The following is a 19,368-nucleotide window of genomic DNA, read 5'->3' on the forward strand; positions in this document are numbered from 1 at the left end:
TGAAAAGCGGCAGAATAGTGGAGCCCGCTGGCTCTGTGACAGCTCTTGTTCTATTTTTAGTAATAAGGGATTATAAGTTATATTTTTAGCTCGACTATTCGAAGAATATGGAGAGCTATACTACTCACCCAAGTGTTGGCGTTGGCGTCACACCTTGGTTAAGGTTTTGCGTTCAAGCACACATAGGTTAATATCTCAGCAACTACTTGAGGTATTGCATTGAGACTTTATACAATGGTACTCAACCATCCAATCTACTTTATTAACCAAGTTAGATAACTCTAGTTTGCATTTAATGCAAAATAATTGCCCTTTATTATTCAACTTAGAAATTCTCGTTAAGGTTTTGCATGTAACCACATTTAAGTCAATATCTCACAAAGATATCATCTATTGCATTGAAACTCTAAATATGTATTCCCAACTATCTTACCTCCTAAATTAATGAAGTAAGATAACACTTTTTTTAATCTAATGCAAATTATGGGCCTTTGTTATGTGACTTAGAAATTCTGGTTAAGGTTTTGCATGTAAGCACACATAGGTTAATATCTCAGCAACTACTTGATGTATTGCATTGAGACTTTATACAATGGTACTTAACCATCTAATCTACTGAAATAACCAAGTAAGAAAACTCTAGTTTGCATTAAATTCAAATAATGGCCCCATTTTATATTCGATATAGAAATTCTGGTAAAGGTTTTGCGTGTAACTACTTTTAAGTCAATACCTCGGCGAATACATCATGTATTGCATTGAAACTTTACACACAGGCTCCCAACCATTTACCTTCTTATTTAATCAAGTTAGGTAACTATCTTTTATTTTATATACTTTTTGCCCCTTTATAATGCGACTTAGAAATTCTGGTTGAGGTCTTGCATGTTAGCACACAGAGGATAATATCCCAGCAACTACTTGATGTATTGCATTGAGACTTTATACAATGGTATTCGACCACCCAACCTAATTGAATAACCAAGTTAGATAACTGAATTTTGCAAATAAAGGCCCTTTATTATTAGACTTAAAAATTCTGGTTAAAATTTTGCATACATGCATAGGTGAAAGTTTTCCGGCAATTGCCGGATTTTCCTGATCCAGAGGGGTCGTTTGTCCAAATTGTGTAAAACTGTTGAGATTTTCAGAGGGGGTTAGGGGGTATGACCCAACTCCACCGTCGAATTTCGATCATATTTTGCAGAGGTCAACAATAAGTCCGATTTCACAACCTCCATTTTTGCGATCCAGCAGGTGACCGCTTGAGCAAGTGCTTGTTTTTATTAGCTCTACTCGCCAAAGGCCAGAAGAGCTTATGCGATGGTAATGTGTACGTAGTATGTGCATCCGTGTGGTCATGCGTTCGTGCGTCTGTAAACAATTGCTTGTGAACACAATACAGTTCATATCCATTAGAGCTCGGTTCCTTTCGAAAACCAGCCAGATCCGCCCATGCATGCCTAGATTATGGGCCATGAAAGTTTTAAAGAAATGCTTTCTATTTTTAGCCAGGTCTGCATGAGCGAATTCTATTTTAGCCAAGTTTACATGTACCGGTACATGTAAATTCAAGTCTAGAGTTAAGGGAGACAATTTGCAAGTCTAGGATTTTGAGAGACAATTTGCTTTTTGCTTCTGCAGTTGATTTTGTGAATTACTTTGCCTTGTTCTTGTTGAAAGCCCAAAGGCCATTTTTTAGCTTTAAGTTCTGTAGTTTGCGCATTCATCTTAACAAAATTGGTTGTGAATGTTTAAGTTATGCACCTGGTGTCATTACTGGCCACACCCAGGGTTCACAGGTTTGGTAAACATAAATCTGGAAAGGTTTGAAAATCTTTTTGTGTGTTCGTGCATCCATCTAAGCACAATTGATTGTGAATATTTGTTCAAATTGATCAATGTTGTCCTAGGATGCCCTTGACTTTGTTGTCCTAGGATGCCTTGACTTTGACCTTTGACCAACTTTTTTAACTTTTAAAACTACAGAAATTTTTACTATGAGTACAGTTTTGAAAGCATTTTTTTTTTTGTCAGATGACTTTTACTTGGCACATATTAAAATAGTTCATGCAACTAATCTGCTTACAATACTTTCTGGGCTCAGATGTTGAACGTGCTACGTTTTCAGGTAACCCAAACACAAAACATAAAGTATATGTCTGTTGCCTTTTACCCATATATACATGCTCTGGATTGATATGACCACAAAAGCCATGCCAGTAGAGCATAGGCCCTTTTGGGCCTCTTGTTTCATTTATGGAGATAACCGATCTTTTTGTTCGATTACAGCCAAACAGACTCCGAATGCGATCCACATTCATTGGGATTCGCCGTAATTCAGACAAACGAGGTCAAGAAAACCCTATAGATACGTCATTCGTGTGAAAGGATACTTTTGATTGGCTTACTCAATTAAGCCCTCCAATGAAATAGCGTGTCTTTTACTACTTGAGGACCGCACATAAATATGGCCGACATAGTTATTATTAGCAACTGTCATTCAATGCAGACGATTGTTGATAAAACAAAATAGTTCTGAAAATTAAGTTTTTGCTAGCGGGATATAATACAAAGGACTTAGAAAAGGAATTAAAAAAAATGGAGGTGGGAATGTTTGTCTGAGGTTGACAAAAACGGTGATGGATGGGGATATCTCTCTGCGGATCGTTATCATTTGGTGAAGAAATCATGTGTAAAAACCAATCAGGTAAATAAAATTTATTAGTTATAGTTTGTTGTGGTGAATAAAATTTTCCTATTTTTTTATATTTTTGAATCATTGCATTTCACTTACAGCAATCATTTTAAAAGCCATTTCCTGACAATTGCTCTGAGTGGTGAAAGTAAAGGTCTCAAATGACTGACATGACACTTATCATGTAAACATACATGTATTAAATCTGGTAAACAAAAATAATCAAATAATTTCAGGTTCTTCCTGGGTCCTCCAAAGCATCAAAGCGGACTGAGTCTATCCAAGATCGGGTTGCAAATATCAGGTCAATCACAACAGCATTCATTAGTGAATACTGTTTATCATTGAACCTTGCCAAAACTCTGATTAAAGACATGGAGGCGTCAGAAAAAACGTGGATGAAGGGTCCTGGGGAAGGTTTTTAAACTTGAGAGCTTCAACAACAAGATATCCAGTATTGAAAAGACTGGCTTTGTCATTTTTTACAATATTTATAGCTGGCCATTGGTTGAATCTAGGTTCAACATCATAGATGACATTGTCGAGAAGGACATAGCATGCCTTACAGTTGAAAATTATGAGGCTATTGCCACCATAAAGACAACACTTATGAAGAAAAATGAAAAAAAGCACCACTATGAAAGTTGATGCATGGATGAAATGTGCATCTATAAATGCTTACAGTGGATACAGAGCATTTTTAGGGAAAAATGAAGCTGCTTAAGCAGAAGAATATGTAGGAAAAACTGAATGCTTCCCTGCAGCTTCTCAAAACTGAAAAAAAGCAAAAAGGGTTGCAAAATTACACAGACTGGCCAAACAGACCGTGCTTAAAATGAAAATGAAAAATGAAAGTGGTACCAACAGTCAGAATAAGTGGAAAAGCTTCAAACTGGTTGATTAATAGTTGTTAAAAGAGTGTTGACAAAAGCATCAGTTTGAAATATATAAGTTTGTTTGGTCCAAGTCTTAATTATTATAAATAAATGAAGAAATTCTACTTTATATTTATTTGTGACTCGTGTGTTATGTTATCATATCAAAATTTAAAGGATTCACAAGTTGCTTAAATTTAGTATATAATAGGTTCACTCTTATTGTAATGATTGTGTCTATGTATGACAGTTATAAATTATGTACAATTTATGCTTGTTGATACATTTCCTACCAAACTAATCAGTTTAGGAATAAAATTCATTAATGGTATCATTTTCTTATATTAATATTTTTTCTTTTTAATAGTGTAGAAAATATTATTTAGCCATACATTAAAGTAATTTAAGTCAGGCTTCATTTTTATTTCATAGTCAATTTATATTCTGGAATGGCATTTTATTCCCTTAAAATTCTTAAATATCAGGAGCTTCCGGGAGCCTCCGGCCCCCTGGACCCCCTGCCAGGGCTTTGCCCTGGACCCACCGGGGGCCGCAGGGCCCCCAGCAAAATCTTTCAGGTTTTTCAAAATTTCAACTTTCACCCATGTACACCCATTTATGTTAATATCTCAGCACATTATGTATTGCATTGAAATCTAATCTAACAGTGATCCATGCATGTTTCGCCAAAACTTTTCAATCCTTACACTGAAAAACGGCGGAATAGTCGAGCGCGCTGTCTCTGTGACAGCTCTTGTTTAATTCTTCAAATTAGTCACTTTTAAGGTAATAATTGTTTTTTTCATAGGTTAAATGTGTTAGGAAATATTATATCTCTTTATTTTCTGTAAGAATTTCATTTTTACTCAATGATGAATTAAATGATCAAACTTTTCCATTGAACTTACAAGTCATGTAGACCATTGTAATTGTAGAATCTTATCTTTTTCGTGGTTATTGAATATACCATATATAAACAAGACTAACTCACACTCATAGATGGGAAGCCATGGTGTGTTGGATTAGAATTGAGACAATGTTATTGTAGGCTTATCATAAGTATTTTTATCAAATCCTCATAATTTATAGTAGTTATATATTTTAATGGATGGTGCACTGTCCGTCGTTCCTGTGTCTTACACATTTGCTTGTGAAAATCAAATTATGCCTCTGGGGTCAAAACTGGCTATGGCATGAGATTTTCTGTGGACTTATCGAAAATCTTCGCATCTGACACCTCAGAGCCCAGACCTTTAATAATATGTTATGAGCATCATATAGTGGTCCTCTACCAAGATTGAGCAAATTACGCCCATTGGGTAAAATTTGGTCCCACCCTTTTTGACCTACTGTCTTATTTTTGAAACTACAGCGAAGAAATTTTGACCATGTTAACAATTCTGGGCTTTTTTGTGTTTGTTGTTTCATCGGGTTCATCAGTTCATTCCATCCGAAAACTAGTTTACTTTGAAAACAACATGGCGGTAATTGATCAACCACGTTTGTTGAAACTCAATGTTTTTTGATAATAATGCCTTACAATTGGCAAATGAGCTAAATGAAAAAGGTACTATTAATAAGCGTGTGTTTATATATCAGTTTGTATGCTCCGCCATTTTGTTAAAACTGTTCACAAATGCAAGTATTTGTTACTTCAAGCAAAATTATCAAAACTGGTTTCGAATCTGCTGAAACCATTGAAACCAAACTTAAACTGGTTTGGTATCAATAAAAACGCCCAATGTTGTGGTTGAATGACCTTGACTGAGGCTGCCTACTTTCTTATTTATGAAGCTACAGCAATGAAATTTGAATCATGTCTAGAGTTTTGGCAACAAATATCAATATTATCTTCGTATGACCTTGACTGTGACTTTTTGACCTACTTCAATTTTTTTAAGGTGCAGCTATAACATTTTGACAATGTGTACAGTTTTGAAAACAAATATCAATGCTGTGGATTACCTTTATTGTACCTTTTTGACATCTTATTTTTGAAGCTACAGTTTTAAAATTTGGATCAAATGTACAGCTTTGAAAACAAATATGAAATATATCGGCCAAACTTGATTTATATAGGAAGAGTTTATGGAGACCTTTCCTGGGGTCACACCTTTAGCCCTAAGGGTCTAGGTCAAAAGCACTGAAACTAAAAATAGATAATTGTTTGGTTTCTGAATAACTTTAGTTAAAATGGACATATTGTTACCATTTTCATTGGTGTGTAAAAAGTATTTTTTGAGGACTTCCATGGGATTGAATTTTGGGCCACTAGGGCCAAGGTCAAGGTCACTGTTACTTAATAAAGAAAGATATGTTTTGAATGGCCCTCGCAGTTCTTACTATGTCGATTTACGATGGGGATGTAGATATATGTTACTAAATGTTAATTAGTTTTATATGACAGACACAGTAAACTATATTCTATAGGTTAGAGTCTTTTTATGCAGGTGGGGACACAATGGGTATAAGGAGCTTTACCCGGAGCAGTTTGGATCTTCCAGGAGTCTCACTCACACCTCCTCAACACTGCGTGCCACACATCACACTGAAAGGTAACTTATTCTATAGTCTACTTGCCCCTTCTCATCACCCATGGCCGCACACAACACGTAATAGGTCTCACACCTCCTTTTCACTGACAGCCACACACCAAATGATAGATCTCACACCTACTCATAACCAACAGCCACACACCTCGCTGAAAGGTCTCACCACCACTTAACAACAGCCAAACATCACACTGATAGATCTCACACTTACTTATAACCAACAGCCACACATCACACTGATAGATCTCACACCTCCTCATCACCAACAGCCACACATCACACTGATAGGCCTCACCTCCGCATCACCAATGGCCACACATCACACTGATAGGCTTTACACCTTCTCATCACAGACAGCCACACATCACACTGATAGGCCTCACACCTCCTCATCACTGACAGCCACACATCACACTGATAGGCTTTACACCTTCTCATCACTGACAGCCACACATCACACTGATAGGCCTCACACCTTCTCATCACTGACAGCCACATGTCACACTGATAGGCCTTTACACCTCCTCATCACTGACAGCCACACACCACACTAATAGGCCTCGCACCTTCTCATCACTGACAGCCACACATCACACTGATTGGCCTCACACCTCCTCATCACTGAGAGCCACACATCACACTGATAGACTTTACACCTTCTCATCACTAACAGCCACACATCACACTGATAAGGCCTCACACCTTCTCCATCACTAACAAGCCACATCACACTGATAGGCCTCACACCTTCTCATCACTGACAGCCACACATCACACTGATAGGCCTCACCCCTCCTCATCACTGACAGCCACATGTCACACTGATAGGCTTTACACCTTCTCATCACTGACAGCCACACATCACACTGATAGGCCTCACCCCTCCTCATCACTGATAGCCACACATCACACTGATAGACTTTACACCTCCTCATCACTGAGAGCCACACATCACACTGATAGACTTTACACCTTCTCATCACTAACAGCCTCACATCACACTGATAGGCCTCACACCTTCTCACTAACAGCCACACATCACACTGATAGGCCTCACACCTTCTCATCACTGACAGCCACACATCACACTGATAGGCCTCACCCCTCCTCATCACTGACAGCCACACATCACACTGATAGGCTTTACACCTTCTCATCACTGACAGCCACACATCACACTGATAGGCCTCACACTTCTTATCACTGAGAGCCACACATCACACTGATAGGCCTCACACCTTCTCATCACTGACAGGCCACACATCACACTGATAGACTTTACACCTTTCATCACTAACAGCCACACATCACACTGATATGTCTCAAGTTTTGTATGGAGATAGTAACAAAAATGTTATAAAATATTTCTGACAGTATTGAAAATGCTATTTGAAATTACTAAATGGATATTTGGCAATGTGTGGTTTTACTCTTATCACCACAGGTTTTCCATAAAATGTCCATTGTTTCTGTTCCGTTGGGGGAAGATTGCAAAAAGTATTCATGTAAGAAATGTTTTAGTTTAAAATATCAACTATAAAATACCTTGCTCTTCCCAATGCATCTTTCAGGCACAAAAAGACAAAATCACAGAAGCATAGAAAAAGAGAAAGCATAAAAGTAGCAAAAAGTGTTGGACAGATCTCATACTGAAGACAGTTATAGCGAATGCGGTGACACAGAAAGGATAAGGAAACAGAAGAAAAAAAAACACATAAAGTGTAAAAGTGACAGCGACTCTGAGACAGGGGTGATCATTGTTTAGACTCTTGCTCAATCAACAGCGAAATTCAAGGGGAAAAAAAGGAAGAAAAAAATAAACAAAGTATCAGATTCAGACAATAAACAGACAAAAAGTAACTTAGATTTCACATTGAAAAGAAAGGGGTCCCGAAAAAAGAAACATAAAAGAACAAAAGTGTATAGAAGCAATGATTCAGATAGTTGATTGCGATTAAGGCATGATAGCTAAAACAAGTAGGCTCTGTTGCCAATCTTTTTTTCAGTTGATATATATATATATATGATATTTGATAATTTCATAATGACACTTGGTTGGATAATCCAATCTATCCATGTTTTAACCATAGACATACAACTGTAGACAAACACCCTCAGACACATTACTTAAGACAAACAACCTTAGACAGATAACTTAAGACAAACAACCTCAGACAAACAACTTAAGACAAACAACCTCAAATAAACATCCTAAGACACATAGACCCAGACAAAAAACCTCAGATAAACATCCTCGGACAAACATCCTCTGATACACAGACCTAGACAAACAACCTCAGGTAAACAACTTAAGACAACAACCTACAACAAACAACCTTAGACAAACAACCTCAGGTAAATAACCTCAGACAAACAACCTCGGCTAAGACAAACAACCTAGACAAACAACCTCAGACAAACAGCCTAAGACAAACAACCTTAGACAAACAACCTCAGGTAAATAACCTCAGACAAACATCCTTAGACAAACATCCTTAGACAAACAAACTTAGACAAACAACCTCAGGTAGATAACCTCAGACAAACAACCTCAGACAAATATCCTTAGACAAACAACCACAGACAAACAACATGTGTGACTACTGTGATTTGGTACTGGTTGAATTGAGATTGTGATCTTTGCAATGCAGAAAAAAATAAGGGAATTGATTTGAAAACATGTACACATACATTGCTTTTAACATTTCTTTTCAGCCAAGAGATTCATTGTCTCGTTGTGTAAACTTATAAAGTTATTTAATATTCAATAGGCAGTATTGTTAAAGATTTGCATTCAAACCATTATCATGCATTAATTATATGTCAGCAACTATTCCTACAATTGAGTAAACCATCCTCACTATCCTTAATTGCACAAGCAACAATATCCTCAGTATCCTCAAAGATACCAGCCACAACTCATGCTATTGAGCAGGCGGTGTCCGCATCCAGTTTTCACTTGTCCGGGGCATATCTCGTAAACTATTAGTGGAATCAACTTGAAATTTCATATATAGATCTCATTGAGGGCAAATGCATTGCAACAGAAATGTTACTTTTGCTTCCATATTTTTAGAGTTATTGCCCTTTGTTAATTTTCATGCTTAAAGTTTTGTCCGGGTCGTATCTTGTTGAATATGAGAGTTATCAACTTGATACTCCATATGTAGATAGAGCTCATGGAGGGCAAGTGCAGTGCACAATAACAGTAACTCTTGCTTTCTTAGTTTTAGAGTAATTGCCCTTTGTTAATTTTCATGCTTAAAGTTTTGTCTGGGGCATATCTTAAAGAATATAAGAGATATCAACTTGAAACTTCATAGCTAGATAGATATCATTAAGTGCAAGTGCAGTGCACAAGAACCGTATCTCTTGCACCTATATGTTTAGAGTTATTGCCCTTTGTAAATTTCCAAGCTTTAATTTGGTCAGGGGCATATTTCATCAACTATAAGTGGTATCAACCTGAAACTTAATAGGTAGATGGATCTTATTGAGGACAAATGCAGTGCACAAGAACTGGTACTCTTGCTTCCATATTTTTAGAGTTATTGCCCTTTCCATAATGGTACCAGCAACAACTCCTGCTATTGAGTTAAACATCCTCTATATCCCCAATGGTACTAGCAGAAACCCTGCTATTGAGTTAAACATCCTCTATATCCCCAATGGTACTAGCAGCAACCCTGCTATTGAGTTAAACATCCTCTATATCCCCAATGGTACCAGCAGCAACTCCTGCTATTGAGTTTAACATCGTCTGTATCACCAATGGCAACAACTATAACTCCTGCTATTGAGATAAAAATCCTCAGTATCCTCAATGGTACCAACAGCAACTCCTGCTATTGAGTTAAACATCGTCTGTGTCCTCAATGGCAACAACTAGGGGAGGATACAGTGGATGCTTTACTCAATAGTAGGAGTAATGGTTGTTACCATTGGGGATACAGAGGATGTTTATCTCAATAGCAGGAGTTATAGTTGTTGCCATTGAGGACCAGCAAATTCATATGAAGTTTAACACCGCGGGCAATCATTGGAGCCATAACATTTTGTTATGTGTTGAAAATGCTCCAACGCGTCTTTAGCTATAGTGCCAATGAGTGGAATATGGATGTAAACAGTGAGTTTGGTTTCCTATTTTCCATTTTTATACGAGTAGATCAAAAAATGGAGAATGTAGTTCCACATAGAATTGGCTTAACATAAATGCTTGATTTATATATTTATCTAAGCTGCTTATTATGCTTACGTTATTTGATAAAATTAGTTCGCTAAATTTGTACGTACTTGGGTTTCTATAATATAATGTATCTTTTAATCATTTTTTTAGGTCATTATATACAGGACATATTGTGATAAAATGATATTCATCTTCTAAATCATTAGAGTTACAAACAGTACTCTAACGTTGGGCTCTATCTGTTTTCGGCCATATCGGCGCCGGTGTGTTCATACCACATGATAATTGCGTCATAAATGCTACGTCCGAAGGCAATATTTTGCTTCGAAGTAAACATTAAACAAAGATAACTTCACTATTTTTTCACCATTTTAAATGAAACATAGCGCAGTCTACGCCGCTTACGGAGCCCCGCATTTGGTCTTTTACCAGAGTTTGATTGCGAGTTTAGTTTCTTAACACACTTTGAAAAACCTTTTCACAATACCACGGTGCATATCCATATCGGTACCCTCTTTGGGAAATCTACTGAAACGGTACCCTCTTTGCACATGCACCGGTTTTTCTCTGCTGAAAACAAATCGGCGATGGACAACAAGCCAGTAAATGTTCATTTAACTGATGAAAGGAGGTATGTCATGTGTAAAAGAAGTATACCACGGAACACTATATATTGATGAAACTTGGTGTGTAGGTAGCTTATGTACAGGGCTAGCTTAGGATTGCTATTGAGGGGGGAGGGGCTAAGGTCAAGGTCACTGTTACTTAAAATAGAAAAATGGCATTGACCGATATTGATGAAACTTGGTGTGTAGGTAGCTTATGTACAGAGCTAGCTTGGGATTGCTTTTGAGGGGGTGGGGCTAAGGTCAAGGTCGCCTGTTACTAAAAATAGAAAAATGGTTTCTGCCCAATAACATATGTTAGCATTGATAGATATTGATGAAACTTAGTGTTGGTAGCTTATGTGAAGAGCAATCTTGGAATTGCTTTTGAGTGGGGAGGGGCTAAGGTCAAGGTCACTATTACTAAAAATAGAAAAATGGTTTCCGCCAACAGTAATTTTCAGTTACGTCTCTTTTTGATAAAAGTAAAGATAAAGTCATACAACAAATTAATTGGCTATAATTTCTGATTGCCCATAACAAAAACCTGGTTTCGTCGCATTGCTGCGCTTCTAGTTTTATTTAAAATGGTGCAGTATAAGAAAAGTTATCTTTGATTTAAGTCTTTATTTTAAGCAAAAAGTTGCATTCCAACGTAGCATATATGACGTAATATATCACGTGGTATACACACACTGTATATGCAGTTCATGAGATGAAAATCTTCGCTTAAACAAAGACATTCTTAGTTTCTTTGGTAAATACTCCAGGTATATTACTATTGCTTATCCCTTCATACCATGATTGCTTAAACACATCCACATTCTATGAACGTTTTTCAATTTAACTGAGTTTGGATTAAACCACACATATGAGAAACCATACATATCGATCAAAGATTTTATCTTATTGACCCAGTTGTTACGACAATCAGGGTTTCCTTAAATGTCACTATATTATTCTTTTGTGATAATGTTGTCGGTTTGGATTTAACCACACATATGAGAAACCATACATATCTATCAAAGATTTTATCTTATTGACCCAGTTGTTACGACAATCAAGGTTTCCTTAAATGTCACTATATTATTCTTTTGTGATAATGTTGTCGGTAGAAATAGTTTTACACCAAAATTTTATTCTCCTAGCATATCTTATTATAGAAAATTCTCCATTTCCCGGCATTCTCGTGAAACAAAGTGAACATGGAAGTAATAAAAAAAATAACAATAATTTAACTTAAAAGGAATGTGCATTATATATGTTAAACGAGAAAAACAATAAAAACTTTTTGCTATATTACTTAAAGTATATTCCCTGATTTTCATGGCAATTACAAATAAATCAAAAACATTAATATCATTAATATCTTTGTCCACAAAGTATTTTGTTTCAACATAGGCAATATAGTACATGTATAAGAAAGACCATTGACGCAAAGGGATCGAAGGGCGCCATGGATTATTTTCGTATAGAAACTAGAGATTGCATTTTTGAAAAAGCATTTGTCACCCCCCATTGTGTGGTCGTAGTTGAGAATTAATCAATGATGGACATGAAACTTGTACTTTTGGACTGGAAATGTGTAAGCATATGGGCCATCTACTGGTCATGGCCAACCTGCATACTAGTGTATTCACCTGTAGGTCACTGTGACTGAGACCTACTGACCTTTAAGTAATTAGGGGTGATCTACTTATCAAGGCCAACTAGTAAACCAAGTATTAATTAAGTACATGTGCTCAAGCGTGCTTTAGTTATTCAGCGGAAACCTGTCATTCTCCCTCAAGGTCAACATGACTTATCATGATTAACTGCCAAACCAAGTATGACTTTCAAGACTTTCTTGACTGGGTCCAAGCTTTATTTTGAGCAGAAATCGAGATTTTACATAACAGTCACTGCGAGCTATAACGCAACCTTGACCTTTGAACCTCTGATCCAAAAATCAATAGGGGTTATTAACTAGTCATGACCAACTAGCATACTCAGTATGAACCTAGGTGCAAGCATTCTTTTAGTTATCCAGCGGAAACCGTGTTCTTCACCTCAAGGTCACCGCGATGTTAACCTTTGGCCTGCTGATTCAAAAATAAATAGGGGTTATCAACTATAGTCATGACCAACTAGCATGCTTAGTATGAAATTCCTAGGTGCAAGCATTCTTTAGTTATTCAGCGGAAACCGTGTTCTTCACCTCAATGTCACCGCGACGTAAACCTTTGACCTGCTGATCCAAAAATAGGGGTCATCATAACAAAGTGGCATACCAAGTTTAAAATTCCTTTGGGCAAGCGTTCTTTAGTAATTGAAGGGGAAAAAGTTTTTTCGCCTCAAGGTCACCTTGACCTTTTGAACTACTGATTTTAGTTATTCAGCGGGAAAACGTTTTTTCACCTCAAGGTGACCTTGACCTTTGACCTACCGATCCCCATATCAATAGCGGTTATCAACTCGTCATAAACAAGTAGTATATCAAGTATTACGTCCCACAATTGTGGGAGTTTTCACCTCAAGGTCACCGCGACCTTGATCTTTGACCTACTGATCTCAAAATCAATTGGGGTCATCAACTAGAGACCTCATAAATGAAAACAAATTGTAAATATATATTTTTTAGCTCTACTGGCCAAAGGCCAGAAGAGCTTATGCGATGGTAATGTGTATGTCGTATGTGCGTCTGTGCGTGCGTCTGTAAACAATTGCTTGTGAACACGATACAGTTTTCAGTTTGGATTGTATCTCGATGCAACTTGTACAGTAATAAGATATCCATCAGAACTTGGTTCATTTCGAAAACCAGCCGTATTCACCCATGAATGCCTAGATATGGGCCTTGAAAGTTTTTAAAAATGCTAAGTCTTTTTTTAGCCAAGTCTACATGAGCGAAGTCCATTTTTAGCCAAGTTAACATGTACATGAGCGAAGTCTATTTTAGCCAAGTTTAGATGTAAAGTCAAGTCTAGGATTAAAGGGAGACAACTTGCTTTTTGGTTCTGGTGTTGATTTTGTGAAATTTTCTCCCTTGTTTTTGTTGAAAGGCCAAAGACCATTTTTAGCTCTATTGGGCAAAGTGTCTGTCGTTCGAGCATCCATCTAAACACAATTGGTTGTTTTGGAATTTTGACCATGTGTACCGTTTTGCAAACGAGCATCAATGTTGTCCTATAATGACTTTGGCCTTTTGATCCAACTTATTTATTTTGAAAGCTACAGAAATAAAATTTTGACCATGAGTACAGTTTTGAAAGCACATTTTTTTCGTCAGATGACCTTTACTTGGCACATGTTAAAATAGTTCATGCAACTAATCTGTTAACAACACTTTCTGTCCACAGATGTTGAACGTGCAACGTTTTCAGGTAATCCAAACCCAAAACGTGAATTAACTATATGTTTGTTACATATTACCCATACATACACGCTCTGGATTGAAAATGACTACAAGATGACTAGAGCCATGCCAGTAGAGCATAGACCCTCACGGGCCTCTTGTTAAACATAACTTTATCGGTTTCAAATTAACACCACGTGACTGCTTTTGTCCACTCAAGTGTGTACCATAAGGGGTTAACGATACGTATTGTTTTTTTGTTTTTTTTGCAATCTTCAAATTACTGCAGATATGCTGTTCTAAAAGACTGATTTGTATATTAAATTAATAATAATAAAGACTTCATGAGCATGCTATTACTGTTTACTTATTTTTATTGTAACGACCTACGAAGTGAATGTAAACTTCCAAAGCCAGGGAGATGTGGAAACACAACGAACAATGAGATATACATTAACAGATTAGGTATTCTTGTATCGTCGAATCGTGTAAATCAAACACATGTATATTTATCAGACAGTTTAAGTTACATGGGCCTTCACGTTTTCTATATTTGGTAACAATTAACTATCAATCGTTAAACCAACTTGTTATATTTGTAAGGTCAAACTACTGAAACCTCGATAATCGATGTTAGGTCGAACTACTAGATCTTTCAGATTTACTGGTGCTCTCAAACTCAACCGAGCTATCCGACATCAAAAGTCAAGCTGCTAATCCGAAGTAAATGTAAGTTTATTTATACCCGCACTCGGGCCTTGCCCATTCGGAGAGTGCTCCGATGAGATTGTTAGCCGTTTAATTTTTTCGAGCATAGTGCACAGACAGAATGTGACCCTGGTTAGAGCTATCCTGGTTCTTTATCGTGCACCAGTGTATAGCACTGTCACTCCCGGAAGACGATTTATATTTTTATTTGTGCGGCGGTGAATCGAACCTCCGACTCCTACATTGACAGTCAAGTGTGTTACAACTAAAACACGTATTCGCCACGCTGCTGATCCGTCGTTGTTGTTTTTGAGTTTATTAAGGTCTGCCCGCGCCCTATAGCGGCTGAATAATGGCTTGACCCCGTCACGTCCCAAAGTTTGTTTGAAACATATTTTGATTACATAGGGGGAGTTTATTCCCACCGTATTGTGGCATATTTGCCAAATGAGTAATTTTGAACCCCAAATTTCGAGGGGCCCTACGATGGATGACATCTAGAATGGTCCCACAGCTCTGACTATTGGCTATGGTTTTATATCTCTCACGCTGCTGATCTCGAAAGGTACACTATACTATTTATATAGAGAACAGGAGATGCCCACGTGATCGAAACTGACCAATATGTCGACCGGTCCGGTGAAACGTCCGACTAATCACCGGATGACCAGTGAAACGCTAACCAATCACCGGCAAGATAGAAGGACCGGTAAGGCGGTTCTTCCAGTGGGAGGTGGTCCGGCAGCCACGACAGTTTGTTTTCAAAATTAAAAATACAACTTAAAGACATAATCTCAAGCAATAACGAAGTGGCTCAATATATAGATGATTATTATAGGACAACTATGAATAAATACTGTTTATCTTATTAAGAAGATGATGAAACAGTTAGTACTGTATATTAGTTCCACAGAAAGATGTCAAATAAATGTAAAGGAGAGTAACCTGTATTATGACAAGGTCATTACAATTTGTCATCATATTTAAGTCATTTGTATATGACGGTAAAGTTGGAAGGTAGTTGGTAGTTGGTAGTTGGGGATTCAAATATTCAACTACTTACCAGTTGCCATTCGGGGATTCGAATATTCAACTACCTGCTAGTTGCCAGTTGGGGATTCGACAAACACTGTTTTAATTCACTTTTATTCGTATATTCGCCAGTCGGATATTCGACCATTTCCAGTCGATCATTCGCGAATGTTCAACTGCAAACCAGTCAGTAGTTGGGGATTCAGATTATGTCTATATGTATGGTTTTAAATGTCACATATGGGAAAATTAATCGCCAAATGTTTCATTTTGCATGTACACATATGTATCTTTGCGACAAACACTGTCCGTTTTTGATATTGATAGACTGGTACCCTCTTTCTCTTTTATCCGAAAAGAAACCAGTATCAGCTAACCGTGGTGCCCGTCGCGCATTCGAAATGTCTTGTGAATTCATACGTAAAGCGAATAAAGCGTGCGGTCTAAGTAGAAAACAACCAGGAAAGTTGGTTTAAAAAGGTATTGTTAACCTTTGTATACAATGTTGGTGTTCCGAAGTCGGTCCCTGTTCTTTTTTTTCGACATAATTTGCATGTTTCCGTGATATCTTTTCGATACAAAGTTTTTTTTAACTAGTCATCGCATGGCACTAAGCTCTTTTTTTAAATACAACATGATTTTTGGTATTTATTGTTCAAATACTTAAAAATTCAATGTTAACTAAAAACCATATGCCGCGTACCTGTATAATTTGATATTCTTGAGGAAAAGTAAATCAGGGTACCAGTCTACTTATTGACCTCAAAATTTACTCTGATCAGAGCGGCCGAATGATTCAGACATGTATGTTGTCACTACTTCCGGATGCTGATGTGAATTTCATAGTGTTTTATTGAGGAAATTTATCAAGAAAGCCGCCATTGAATGATTACCACTATCAAATGAACTTATTTTCATTAGCAACAATCAGTGATTTTTAAAAAAAAATCAAATCCAGCTTAAACCTTACTGTTTCAAATAGATATAACCATACTTATAACAAAAATGTATACTTTTAATATGTTATGTCAAAGCACATAGAATTTAACAACTCCACTTTCATCTTACCGTGGGTAGCATTTTTAAATTGACACGTAAATTTTCAAGAAGTACAAGTTTGTTTGAAAAAATCATGTGATTTCAATTTTGCAAAATGGAGATAAAAATATGTGCATACTTATTTATGAAGTTTCATTCTAAATAAAGCCAAATGTATGAATATGTGCACAACATCTGTGAATAAGATGATTGTTTACCTATGTGCATAGAAAAATCTTGGAGCCACTCTCAGTGTAAGTACAGTACATGACATTGTAATAAACCATCGCCATTGATAAAACAATCTTGCATGCTCAATTTTGATTTCCTCTCTTATAATGCACCTGTCAATTGTTACCACGCCTCCCTCGGAGATATACCAGGGAATAGGGCTGTGTTTTTACCTTTCAGGTGTCCTCGTAGCTAAAGAACTTCAGCGAACACATTATATATTACCATGTTGGACGTGTTGTAAACATCAAAAAACTAAATATCAACATTAAAGTTATGGAAGCCAGAACTAGTGTCCTCGCAATGTCAGGTGATTGCGGTGGTTTTGTCTTCCTTCAAAATATATCAGGGAATTGCTCCTACCTTAGATCCGCGGGATGCGGGGTTATTCACGGGATTTTACCACCATTTCGTTCTCGCAGGGCAGGGATTTTACCGGGGATTGGCTGGACGGAAAGTCGGGGGCGGTGGGGGGGGGGGGCGGTTACGCAGGGCGGGGATTTTAGCTGGTGTTGGCTGGACCGAAAGTAAAAGTCCCCGCTATTCCGGGACCGGGGGAGGGGGGCGGGGGGCATGGTTACAATTGAGTGATGCATTAGCTTGTGTATTCAGATAAAGTTAAGAATATATATTTATTTATATAAGTTATACTTTACAATCTTTATCAAAGATTTGAAAAAGGTATCCTTTATCAATAAATGCAAGTATACATAAATGACTGTGCAAATCTTTATGTATCATCCAAATATGAGTACCTTGCAGGGTGAATGTTATTTGTAAAAATTATACTAAGTGAGCTTTCAAGATTACCTTTCCAATCGCACACACAATGCAGTTTGGAACCTGGATAATTAAAACAAACCTTGGCTGTAGACCATTACTATTAAATATTTGATAAGTCACAGACATTATAAGGTACAGTTTAACGGGGCTGTACTCAGTTAATGATGAAAAACCAAAATTTAAAGAAAATTGTAGAAAATTGACATAAACTTGGTATCGATGTGTACAATTAATGCATTGAAACTTACTGATGATCCCCATAGTTTACAAATGATTTATTAATAGCAGTTATTTCGTGTTTTCCATTAAAAACAGATTGCGTTAGTTATGTATACATCTGGAAAATTCCACCCAGTAAAAGTAAGTCTTCATAGCATAGTGGATACGACACTTCACTGCAATTTTTATTTCATTTTGGTATTTTATTTACAATAACGATATCAAAGAGTAAAATATTTTATTAAAAAAGTGTCCTTAGATTCGTTACAGGAAAACAACAACTTTTGTGGTGCCAAACTGGTGTAGAGTCCCTTTCATAAACAACAAGTGAAGCCAATGCTGTATTAATTTGAGACAAAAAGAAGACAGCACAAAGTTCAAAAAGTGTGACCAATGTCAGAATATCTTACATAATTTATAAATTTCCATGCGATTCAGACAATTTTAATGCTAGAAATCACAAAAATTCATTCCCTTAAATTATTCCTCTCATAGTTTAAAGCTCAAAGATTTACCGTTTTTACAACAATCAGCTCGTAGTTTGTCATATTTCCGTTCGAAAATTAATGTTTAATGGCTTAAACCGTTACTAACAGTTTAAGAATAATGCTTGAAACATCATTTTTTTAACTTTAATATAAAATCTGCCATCTAAATTTTGGTCAGCAGTCTTTTATAACTGGTTTTCATGGATTTTCGCAAAAATTGGCTCGTTCCAAGACAAAAAATAAAAAAAGTTGTCAAAATGTGAGTGCAGCTTTAAACTCATAATAAAATTTCAATGTACTACATTTGACTTAATTTTTAACAGATGAAAAAATGTTATTTTTAAAAAGCACAATATATCCTTTATGGGACCTTACATTATAATGAATTTATTCAGATCATAATTAAGTGACTTTTCTTGCACTTAAATGTGAACAAGAAAGCTTGGGGAACACTAAATGAAACAAGAATGAAATTAAATGAATCACAAAATTTCATCAAAATTATACACACAAATGTTCTTTGATATACAAAAAAATGAAACTTTTTAGACTTTCAAAAATTTAACATTTACTAAATACGGTTATATAAAATGATGAATACATTTGTAGGGTTTAATAT

The 19,368-nt window shown here is 36.6% G+C and overlaps 1 protein-coding gene across 1 annotated transcript in view; it reads left to right on the forward strand.

Moving 5' to 3' along the window:
- The window catches only part of LOC128234537 (uncharacterized protein NKAPD1-like), a 33,652-nt gene extending 25,133 nt beyond the window's left edge, over positions 1 to 8,519 (forward strand). Inside the window, exons 4-5 of the mRNA XM_052948803.1 lie at positions 6,024 to 6,128; positions 7,697 to 8,519. Of these exons, the coding sequence (XP_052804763.1) occupies positions 6,024 to 6,128; positions 7,697 to 7,778 (187 nt within the window). The 3' untranslated portion in view covers positions 7,779 to 8,519. The remainder of the gene's footprint in view (positions 1 to 6,023; positions 6,129 to 7,696) is intronic.
- The last annotated feature ends 10,849 nt before the right edge of the window (positions 8,520 to 19,368 follow it).

Source organism: Mya arenaria, chromosome 5 (genome assembly GCF_026914265.1).
Source record: "Mya arenaria isolate MELC-2E11 chromosome 5, ASM2691426v1".
Classification (NCBI taxonomy): Eukaryota; Metazoa; Mollusca; class Bivalvia; order Myida; family Myidae; genus Mya; species Mya arenaria.